Source organism: Artemia franciscana, chromosome 9 (genome assembly GCF_032884065.1).
Source record: "Artemia franciscana chromosome 9, ASM3288406v1, whole genome shotgun sequence".
NCBI classification, from domain to species: Eukaryota; Metazoa; Arthropoda; class Branchiopoda; order Anostraca; family Artemiidae; genus Artemia; species Artemia franciscana.
The window spans coordinates 23124702-23137024 of NC_088871.1; the positions used below are offsets into that span (position 1 = coordinate 23124702).

Consider the following 12323-nt stretch of genomic DNA (forward strand, 5'->3'; position numbering starts at 1 on the left):
TGTAATTTTTTTTTTTGGCCTGTCTAGCGCAAGCTGCGACACGCACATAGTCTATTTAAGTGTGATTATATTAGTTTTTAAATAGTTTTTTTTCTTTTTTTTTATGCAGAGGAATAAAATATATCCATAAAAAATGTAGCTGATCAGACCTCTAAATGGGAAAATATATTTTTTGGCGTGTCTTGCGCAAGCTGCGACACGCACATAGTCTGTTTAAGTGTGATTATATTAGTTTTTAAATAGTTTTTTTTCTTTTTTATGCAGAGGAATAAAATGTATCCATAAAAAATGTAGCTGATCAGACCTCTAAATGGGAAAATATATGCTCACACGCATATCCTGTATTTAAATGTATTTAGATTATTGTCATACATAAAGGCTGTTCTGACATATATTTTGATGTAAGATACATCATGTAATTGCATTTTATATGTCTATATTTTCAATTTCGTTATATAAGAGTAAAAGTACTACATTCAATGTAGCATGTGCTTCAGTGCTACACATGATTAAGTAGTGCTAAAATAGCACTTTCGTGCTGTAGGTGGCAACCCTGTGTGTCAAATTCTATTAAATCTAAAATTCTCTGGCAGAATATTTGCTATCTTTATTTAAAATTTTTGTTTTTACTTCTTCTTGAAGGTCACTATCATGTCAAGCTTAGTATTTGCACTCCCGTGCCTTTTATGTAATTAAGTACTTAACTTCTTGGTATTTAAATATACGTTAGCAAAATTGAATTGGCTTATAGTAACTATGTCAATGTCCAATTTATCGTTTATTCTTTCTTTAATTTCAAATTAAAGAAAATATAAAAAAAACTTCCAAAAAATGTTAAAATTTGAAATTGTTTCATCAGTTTCTGCTGCTTCTAGAAAGGTCAAAATCAAATTCATTAAAACGGTTTTCTGTTATATTTAAAAGTTCTGCTTTTCAGGGTTGGAATTTTGAATGTATCTACTCCATTATTGATGTTGAAATATTTGGAGAAGGAAAGAGATCATGTTCCGTGGGCAACAGCACTGCGTCATCTCAACTACTTACAACAAATATTGTCACTTCGAAAAGCCAAAGAAAATTTAGTTTGCTTTATTCAGAAATTAATTACTCCAGTCTACAACGAACTTGGATGGAAACTAAGAACGAAACATGTTGAAAAGTAAGAAAACTATTGCCCTTAAGGTTAGAAAAGGGTCTAAAAGTGATTAGACATGATGAAATGTAAGAAAGAAAACCAATGGAAAAGAAGAAGAAAGAAATAATAGCTATTTTCGCTTGCTCTTTGCCACGTAATTTTGAATTTGAAGAGAAGTTGGAAAAATCATATAAGGGGCTAAAATGATCCATTTTAATCAAAAAAAATATATTACTCCTGGTCCAAGTGACATCAGTTCATGAGTATCCAGAGGGTGGGGGCAAAATAACATTTAAAAATTTAGGGTGGGAGGAAACGTTGTCATTTTTTACTTTTTCAATAAAAATACCAAAAAAGGCGTTATTTAATGAAAATACCCCCTAGAAAACGGTATTTTTCAAAATCAAGTGGATGGTAAAATAATCCAGTGGGCACATGCCCCCTGGCCTCCTTCTTTTCCCAATTGACGCCACTGCCCGTTCCAAGCAATAAAGAGATAGAAAAGTGAAATATCAAGAGAATGTACGCGTTAAATTTGGGTTTTCCAGAATAAAAAGTAGTCTTGGTTCCCTAATTACCAAGAGCTGAACATTTTTTTCAATGCTATAGTCACGTTGGAATTTTTTAAATAAGAAGCAAGTATCCCTAGCGTATATATTTTTGGGTAGAAGAAATATGTATTTTAAGTCGTTTTTAGAAGTCGAAGCTAAAAATACTAGACGTTTTTTATGGAAGAAGTTAAAAGAAAGTAATTTGAAGAACTTAGGATTGAAACTTACAAGAAACGAATCAAGAAAGACAATTGAGAGATATAGTACAACATCGTCGAACGGAACAAATGAAAAAAAAAGTACTTATATTGAATCAGAATGGAAGGTAGAATATTTTCAAGTTTTATGAAAACTTAAAAACTTAACTTCTGTACTTTTGTTTAAGCTATAATTTAAATTTTATCATTGAAGGCTTCTTCAAGAGGAAATATTATCAGCAGCAGTAAAAATTGGCATGGTTCCTGCTATTAGCCAAGCAACAAAATTGTTTCAGCAGTGGCGAGGAGCTAAAACGCCGATTTCTCCAGATCTTAGAGAAATTGTATATTCGACAGGTAACTGCTTATTTTCTTGTATAGTTTTAATTGATTTTGTTTTAATTATTACTGAAAACTACTTTAGGATGTAGATAGATGCTGGAAGACCACAATACATATTTTGGATTCACCTGAGATTTTCTGCCTGGTTATACAAGGGGGAGGGGGCTTGTGTTATACATTATTTTTACAAGGGCAGCTAGCAAATTTGCACTTTAAGTAAAGGATTGTTTTGAACAGTAAAGTGGCTTAGAAAATTGAAGCCCCCGTCCCCCCTCCCAATTAGCTTTTTGAAGCTAATATGGAGTATGAGGATTACCGTGGTTCATCTCTTGCGAAGATAAACGAAAAGAATTAAAAACCTATTTCAATATTTGTTTATTGACCATGACACATTCATAGTGACACATTCACATTCTTGTATACTATGAATACAAAACAAAAATTTATTTAACAAGTTCTCTATTTACGCTTTTTGCACCCACATTGAACGGTTCATAATAAAGTTGCAATGGGTTTGAAGATAAACTTTGACTACCTTGGAGTGAAAAAAATTGCAAAATTAGGGTGTCAAAAATTGGGGAAGCCTAAAAAATATATAATGAAAAACAACCATGGAATATCACATCGTGGTCGTCGATTGCTCACCTCGTGTGCGACCGTTTCGATAAATTGGTGATTTTTCTTACATTTCTCAAGTGGTTCTCTTTTCAATCTGAGAAATAAGTGCAGTGTAATATTTGTCACGGATTGCCTTATTTTTTTGTATTCATGTTTATTTGGCGTGGTGTTTTTCCATTTCGAAAAAAATTGAAGTTCTTTCTATAGCAAGTTGTTAACGCGAGTGCTACAATAGTAATAAATATATGTTCTATATAGGAATAAAAAATGCATTCATGCGGAGATTAAAACTATACTGCCCTATTTCATATTCTTGCCAAAAATGAAAATTCTGTTAATCATAAGGAGGTCTAGTTGTTTTTGCTGGTTATTTCTGGATTGTTCAAGGAATCTACCAGAATTCGTCTTACAGAACTTACCGAAGCTTTTTGCCGAATCTTGGAAAATTTGAACTGAATTTTGCTGCAATAACACTTGTAGATGACTAAAGGGTTACAAAAACTATGTTTTGGTACCTTTTTTTCAACTCTCCCATTGTGACTCGTTTATTACATTAGGCATGCACAGTAGAATATTATCAGGAATGTTTCTTCGACTAAATGAAGTTGCATGACAAATTACATTCCATTTAATATTCTACCACTAACTTGTTACATGTAATAGCTACAAACCAACACCAACGCTTAATTTACATTTCTTCTTTGTGGATATTTCACTCGTTCCGTTAATAGGTTATGGTTGAGAATTAAAACTGTTTCGGTGACCAATATTAAACAAATATCTTATTTATATTTTTTTATACAAAGGGCGAAATTGAAAACTGTAGGATGACTTTTAAAGAAACCAAACTCTCCAATTTAAATGGAATCAGTGGCCAGCCTTTTTTGTATCTTGTGAATAAATTAGTATCATAATTTTTTGCATACGAACTTCAAATTGTGCATTACTCTTGTAATTACCTATTTGTTTCTCCATGTTAGTTATTTCCTTGTTATATAATGTTAGTATTAACATTAGGGACACAGAGGGACTGCTTCAAAGAAATCATGCGACTCAAAAACTTTTCATGTTTTTACTAGCTTAAAATCTTAGAGAGCAAAGCGGGAAAACCGATCAGGTTTTTAGATTGGTGGGCCTGGTTGGCTCCCCATTTTTATGGCACTTGGTATCTACCAAGTGACATATAGCGATCGCAAATTCCGTCGGTCGGTCGGTCTGTCGGTCTGTCTCTCTGTCCCAGTTTTGCTACTTAAGGCACTTCCAGGTAAGCAAGGACGATGAAATTTGGCAGGCTTATCAGGAAACAGACCAAATTAAATTAGAAAATGTCGTTTCCCCGATTCGACCATCTGGGAGGGGGAACGGTTAAATCGGAAAAAATAGAAAAAAACGAGGGATTCTTAACTTACGAACGGGTGATCGGATCTTAATGGAATTTGATGTTTGGAAGGATATCGTGTCTCAGAGCTCTTATTTTAAATCCCGACCGGATCTGGTGACATTGGGGGAAGGGGGGAGACCTGAAATCTTGGAAAACGCATAGAGTGGAGGGATCAGGATGAAACTTGGTGGGAAAAATAAGCACAAGTCCTAGATACGGGATTGACATAACCAGAATGGATCTGCTCTCTTTGGAGGAGGAAGAGTTAATTCAAAAAAATTAGAAAAAATGAGGTATTTTTAAATTCCGAAGGAGTTATCGGACCTTAATTAAATTTCATATTTAGACGGACCTCGTAACTCAGATCTCTTGTTTTAAATCCCGAACTGATCCAGTGTCATTGAGGGGGGGGGACCGGAAATCTTACGAACGCTTGAAGCGGAGGGATTAGGACGAAACTTGGTGGGAAGCCAATAACCACAAGTCCAAGATACGTGACTGACATAACCGGACCGGATCCGCTCTCCTTGGTGAAGTGGGGGGGGGGGGGGTTAATTCTAAAAAATTAGAAAAAAATGAGGTATTTGTAACTTACGAACGGGTGATCAGATCTTAATGAAATTTGATATTTAGAAGGATATTGTGCTTTAGATGATAACTCTCATTTTAAGTCCTGATCAGATCTGGTGACATTTGGGGGAGCTGGAGGGGGAAACCGAAATTCTTGGAAACGTGAAAATCGAGACATCTTACGAATGGGTGATCGGATCTTAATGAAACTTGATATATAGAAGAATCTTATGTATCGATTGCTCCATTTTCAATTCGAATAGGATCCAGGGACATACAGGGTTGGAGGGGGGAAACAGAAATCTTGGAAACCGAAAATCTTGTAAAATGCTTAGAGTGGAGAGATCGGGATGAAACTTGATGGGAAGAATAAAAACAAGTTCTAGATACGTGATTGACATAACTGGAACGGATCTGTTCTCTTTGGGGGAGCTGGGGGTTGTTAATTTGGAAAAACTTGAAAAAGTGAGGTATTTTTAACTTAAGAACGGGTAACCGGATCTTAGTGAAATATGATATTTAGAAGGAACTCATGTCTCAGAACTCTTATTTCAAATGCTGACCAGATCTGTTGGCATTGGGGGGAGTTGGAGGGGGAACTGGAAATTCTGCAAAACGCTTACAAATGTCGTAGATACGTGATTGACGTAACCATACTGGATCCGCTTTCTATGGGGGACTTCAGGGGTGGGATTCAGCGCCTTGGCGAGTTTGGTGCCTCTGGACGTGCTAGGACGATAAAAATTGGTAGGTGTGTCAGGGAGCTGCATAAATTGACGTGATAAAGTCGTTTTCCCCGATTCGACTATCTGGGGAGCTGAAGGGAGAGTAAATATTAGAAAAATTGAGGTATTTTTAACTTACGAGTGGGTGATCGGATCTTAATGGATTTTGACAGTTAGAAGGACCTAGTGACTCAGAGCTCTTGTTTTAAATCCCGACCGGAATTAAGCCTTTGATTTTCCCTTTAGAGCAATCTATTGATTCTTGGAATTTCACTAGAGCTCATACCATATGAGCTCGTGGCTCTTCCGACCTCGTCGCAAGTGCCATAAGAGCTCTTAGCTCTTGTTTCATATACACTTAAGGAATAATGTGAATGGCCTAAAAAAATTGACATAGACGTAAATCAATGGATTTAAAGCATAATTTTACCGTGGAATTACAGGAAAGTAACCTCTCTTTTTGTATTTATATTAGTCGTTTAACTTTTTGTTGAAAAAGCACACTTTTATTAGATTTCTTGCATAAAAATGAAAAAATTTTTTTTTAGCTTTTTGTCTTGATGTTTTGTAGGGATTCGCTACGGAGACAAAAGCGACTGGGATACAACTTGGAAAAAACTTCAGGAGTCCAAGATTTCTAGTGAAAAAAGGCTGCTTTTGAAGGCACTAGGATCGGCAATGGATCCTTGGCTTATACAAAGGTTTGTGAAGTAATATTAAATAAAGTTCAACCCTTGAAACAGGTTGAACTTGGAGAGTGTTATTGACATTTTCTTTTGATAATCGTTGTTAGATTTTTTTGCAGAAGTTCAGGTGACACTGACATAATGTTTATATGACTGTGAATGAACTGGTAAAACTAACTGGTATTCGCTTGACTCATAGCCTAATTTTGCATCTTTTTAAAACCTGTAAAGTATTTGTGATTTTCGCCACATTTACTGTAAACCAAGTTGTCCAACATTTAAAGGTATTTCCTGCTAGAATTAAAGAGTGTAAATTAAGTTCGCTAGGAAAAACATCCTATCTCACACTGAAGTTATCCCTGAAACAGACAGTTCGTACTAATATTGTAGGTAAAGTGTGGCCCTTGTAAAAAGAAACCAAAACCCTAAAATACTAAAATTAAAACTAAACTAAAATCAAAACCATACTCCAACATGTGAAAGAAGCTAAACAAGGAATATAAAGTGGGACAATTCAAATTATGGCAATATAAACAAAATAATGATAAACCAAACAATCCAATACCTTGGAAAAGATAATCCAAAAATGTTTTCCTATACGTTTTAAAGGGATAAACTAGCAATTAGGAAACATAAACATATCTTTACATCATGAATAAAGTTGAACAAATACTTCCACCGATATTCAGAAAATACCTATCTCGGTAAGTGATAAATAAATACTTCGTTAGTTTTTTTATTTTTATCTTTAAAAGAATCAGTAATAGTTCATAATAAAGCCATTCATGATAAATACTATTTGTTTATATCCCTATTAGAGCATGAAATACGCAGACACAGTCACTCAAGGGATTCGGGTATGGCTTTGGTTTTGTGAAGGCAGTGGAATGAATTTCATTTGAATACTTTTACTTCAAACAGTTCTAAATGAACATTGAACAAACTCGAAAAAGTTCAAAATTGTGCGATTCATAATAAGTAAATAAGGATTCATTTGAAAGTCATTTAAGATCCATTAAAGATCACTATTAAAGTATGAAATACACAGACATAGCCTATCGAGCCATTCGGGTAGGGCTTTGGTTTCAGGGAGACATCGGAGTGAATTTTACTTGAATATTTCCACTGCAAACAATTCTAAATGAGCATAATAAAAATTGAAAAAGATAAATTACGAATACTAAACCTTCAGACCAAAAAACCGAGCATTAAAAACAGCAATAATAAAGTCTCCTCATTCTAGGAAACTTTGGTGTCCTAAATTGAATACAAAGTTATTTTGTATTCCCTATTCATGCTTTTAGTGTTCATATGAAATGAGATGACGAAACTGAGAGGGGATTGAGGGGATATCCAACACAATGAGACGGAATGAATCGGCCCAGGAATAGCTTTACCATTAAAATGACACCTAGGTAATATTTCATTTGCCTAAGCAGTCTGTCAAATGCCAAAATATATTTGGTAATTTGTCTGCAGCTTGAAGCTCTTTTGCATTGAAGGTTACATTCCCTATATCTGTTCAAGCCTCAATCTTTGACAAATCAGATTTGACAAATCAGTCTTAATCCTGACAAATGAAGGCAGATTTTGCTTGGTATCATAATTATACCAAAGGTTGTTATATGGTCAGAAAATGCTTAATATATTTCGCAAAAGTTTTGCATAGGTTGTTTGTAAACAATAAAAAAGGTATTGGTCTTGACTTAATTCCTTGAGATGCTAAGGCCGTCCTTGGATGTGTCTTGGAATGTGTCCATATGCAACTCTTAGTTGAATGAATCCGTATAAAACTGAATTACTATTAAATAGTAAAAGGGAGTATAGATAGCCCTTTAGCTTGTATAAAGGATCTTCATGCCAAATATAGTGAAGAATTTAGAAAATTCTAAATAAAGGGGCTGATCATCCTCACCTCATACAGGAACTCCATCAGTTCGCTGAAAAATCAGAAATGCGAATGTCAAGCCTTTTGCCCCGTAAAATTAGGCTGTATATTTGATAATAACTTGCTTTGCACTATAAAATTGTAGGACAGCTTCTTTAGGATAATTTCAAGCACTTTTCGCATGCACGTCAAAAGACTATTAGGTCGATATGTGCCATAGTCGTTAAAATTTATGTCGACATTTTGATAGGAGGGGGGGGGGCAACTTTGGAAGTTGTCCATCTTTTACACAACAAGTCACTAGGTAAATGTATTTAATTAATTTGGATAAGTAATTTAAGAAGCAATTTTTTTAATTTCAAAAGTTTTGCCTTTGCAATTAGAATACTTGTTGCTTGATTATAGCCGGCATAATAAAGGGCTTCCAAAGGGGAGGGCAAGAAAATAATTTTACTTGATTATATTTTCTGAAAATATAAGCTTTTTTCAAACTCATGGAAAAGTTCTTGGTGGATGCCCTTGCACATTAATCTAGATTTTTTTTTTTTTTTTTTTTTTTTTTTTTTTTTTTTTTTTTTTTTTTTTACTGAAAAATCGAAACATACACCCAATCATCGGTGAAAAAGGCCTCAGATGAAAATTTATGATGAATTCCTAGTATATATGTACTTATTTCCACAGTTGTTGAAGAAAAGAGTAAAAACAGTTTTTTTTTTTGACATAATTTGAACATATAGTTTTTTAACTACTAGAAACGCAGAATTACAAATTTTCAGTGTTTTCCATCTAATGTGAAAAAATATTGTAAGGGCAATTCGAGTTAGGATACGGAATTTCCATATTAACTTCTCACTTTTTTTGTTACAGATATAAACCCTGTGTATGTCTGATTTTATTAAAGGCTAAAATTAAACTATATTAATTTAGGTATTTGGAGTTTACTTTGGACCAAAACAAAATTAGGAGTCAGGACATTCGGACTGTTGTTGACTCGGTGGCACAGAACAGTCCTGGTAATTTATTAACTTGGCGTTTTGTGAAGTTGAACTGGAACAAACTTCTTAATGTAGAAGGTGGAATTCACTCGATAGGGCCAATTGTAAATGCGGCAACTTCAAGAATGGCAACAAACCTCGAACTCTCAGAGGTGAGAAACTCTTTTTCTTTTTTTAATCCAAATTTTGTTTATGGTGCAATACTTATGGTTATGGTGCAATAACTTATCAATTTGGTTATTGGTTTTTGACATATAATTTTTTTTTCTACTTATTGATTTATGGCTCAATGTGTCAAAAGTACCATCTTAGGTAGATAAAGATTGACCATTTTTCAGGTCTGTTGTTTTGATTTTTTATTGTTTGCAACCAGTTTCTCTTTATTTAGTTTTTTTCTGAAGTTCATATTCTGCCTCACTTCCTCGCGAAAATTTATTCCTTTTATCTTGTTGAGTCTCTTATATTTAATTGTTGTCCAAATAGAGGTGTTCTAAAAAGACTTCAAACTTAATTGTTTTATTTTTCTCATATCTTCCTCATCCAAAGGATATAAAAAGAAAGAATAAAAAGGCAATAGATCTTTGTGACCTGAGCCTGGACTCAGTTTGTTGAATCCCCCCATCTTAATAACCTTATGCATCCTTTCTACGAGCATCATTTTAATAGGCTAAATTAGATTAAAAAACAAGGTTTTTTTTAACTGATATCAAGCTGCCACATTAAAACTACCGAACAGAAATTATTTTGTATATGAAAGGGGCTGTCCCCTCCTCAATGTTCCGCTCTTTAGGCTAAAGTTTGACTCTTTCTAACAACTCTACTTTAAAAAATAAAAATAAAAACAGCCCCTTTCATATACGGAATAATTTCTGTTTGTTTTAAGTTTTAATGTTACTCCTTACTTTCATTTTTTTTTTAAACTTTTTTTTAATTTAATTTTTGAACGTTTTGAATTTATGCAGGTTTTGAATTTGGCTCACCTTATATGAATAATTAAAACGAAATTTGCATATTAATTCCGCTTTTTTTAACTAATAATAACCATATAATAACCTAAGTTTAATTTTTGTTCCGGTTAGTTAAGAATGACTCCTGAATCACAAAAGCTGTTTAATTAAAATAATAACCCCTTTTAAAAGTTAAAAAGAAACTATAGCGTAAGAGTGAGCTATTGAGGAGAGGCAACCCCTCTCATATGCATGATATTTTCTGTTCGTTTTAAGTGTTTATGTTGCTTCTTACTTTCTGTTGAAAAACTTGTTCTCGTATAACTGTTGATCCTTTTTTAAATAATGTCAGGAAATCCAGCTCCCCCTCCATAGAAAAGTCTCTTCCTCCACGAGAAACCTCTCCATAGAAAGATTCTCCCACGCAGTGATATTTGCGGAACTAATTTTTTAAGGCATAGTACCAAAAAAGTGAAAGAGGTCGAACTATTTTTTGTGAAAATGAAAGTCACAAGTTGAGCAATTCTCAAATGACTGAAATGAATGAAAGAAAAGATCTTTAAAAGATATTCGTAATAATTTATGTTCGTTTTAAGTTTTAATGATATTCCTTACTTTCAATGGGGAAAAAACTTTTTTTTATTTAATAAAAACCACAAGCCGAAGACATACAATATTTTTGGTTTATTATCAAACAGTTCGCGATAACGATCTGTAGTAAGGAGCGACCCGGCTTAATAGAAACCGAAACTCTAAAAAATGGAATTTTGATACGAATAGTTACATCAAAAGGATTGCATTTTAATGCTGATTTAAATATATAAGTTTCATCAAGTTTAGTCTTACCCGTCAAAAGTTACGAGCCTAATAAAATTTGCCATATTTTAGATGATAGGGGGAAACACCCCTTAAAAGACATAAAATCTTAACGAAAATCAAACCATCACATTCAGCGTATCAGAGAACCCCACTGTAGAAGTTTCAAGCTCTTATCTACAAGAATGTGGATATTCGTTTTTTTGCCAGAAGACCGATCACGGGTGCGTGTTTATTTGTTTGTATGTTTTTTTTTTGTTTTTTTTTTTCTTTTTCCCAGGGGTGATCGTATCTACCCGTTGGTCCCAGAATGTTGCAAGAGGACTCGTTCTAACGGGAATTAAAAGTTCTAGTGCCCTTTTTAAGTGACCAAAAAATTAGAGGGCACCTAGGCCCCCTCCCACGCTCGTTTTTCCCAAAGTCACCGGATCAAAATTCTGAGATAGCCATTTTGTTCAGCATAGTCGAAAAACTAAAAATTATATCTTTCGGGACGGCTTAATCCCCCACAGTCCCCGTTGGAGAGGCTGCAAGTTACAAACTTTGACCAGTGTTTACATATAGTAATGGTTATTGGGAAGTGTAAAGACGTTTTCAGTTTTTTTTTTTGGTCTGGGAGGGGAACAAGTTGAGGGTGGGTGGGGGGGGGGGGTTACGTGGGAAGATCTTTCCGTGGAGGACTTCGTCATGGGGGAAGAGAATTTCAACGACGGGAATGCAGGATTTTCTAGCATTATTTAAAAAAAGCGAAAAAATAAATACGAAAAGTTTTTTCAACTGAAAGTAAGGTGCAGCATTAAAACTTAAAAGGAACGGAAATTATTGCGCGTATGAGGGGTTCACCTCCTTGTGATACCTCGCTCTTTACGCTAAAGTATATTTAGTAATTTCAACTATTTATTCTACGGCCTTTGTGATTCAGGAGTCATTCTTAAGGAATTGGGACAAAGTTTAAGCTTTAGTGTAATGAGCGAAGTATTGACGAGGGGTGAACCCCCTCATATACGTAATAAAAACTTACGAATATAGTAGTTCGTTACGTAAGTTAATTCGTAATTACGTATATTTTTTATAATTAATGAAAACGTTCGTAAAAAATTAAAAGTTCTAGTTGCCTTTTTAAGTAATCACAAAATTGTAGGGCAACTGGGCCTCCTCCCCGCTCCTTTTTTCTCAAAATCTTCTGATTAAAACTATGAGAAAGCCATTTAGCCAAAAGAACAAAAAATTAATATGCAAATTTCGTTTTATTTATTTATGTGCGAAGACCCAAAATCAAAACATGCATTAATTCAAAAACGTTCAGAAATTCAATAAAAAAACAAGTTTTTTTTAACTGAAAGTAAGGAGCGACATTAAAACTTAAAACGAACAGAAATTACTCCGTATATGAAATGGGCTTGTCCTCCTCAACGCCCCGCTCTTAACGCTAAAGTTTTTTACTGTTTTAAAAAGTAGAGTTAAGAGAAAGA

At 34.1% G+C, this 12323-nt stretch overlaps 1 protein-coding gene across 3 annotated transcripts in view; it reads left to right on the forward strand.

Annotated features, from left to right (window-relative positions):
* LOC136031158 (glutamyl aminopeptidase-like) overlaps nt 1-12323 on the forward strand; it is a 61288-nt gene that overhangs the window by 45326 nt on the left and 3639 nt on the right. For all 3 annotated transcript variants that reach the window (XM_065710492.1, XM_065710491.1, XM_065710490.1), the window contains exons 13-16: nt 938-1159; nt 2098-2240; nt 6091-6220; nt 9021-9240. In XM_065710492.1, coding sequence (XP_065566564.1) covers nt 938-1159; nt 2098-2240; nt 6091-6220; nt 9021-9240 — 715 coding nt within the window. The remainder of the gene's footprint in view (nt 1-937; nt 1160-2097; nt 2241-6090; nt 6221-9020; nt 9241-12323) is intronic.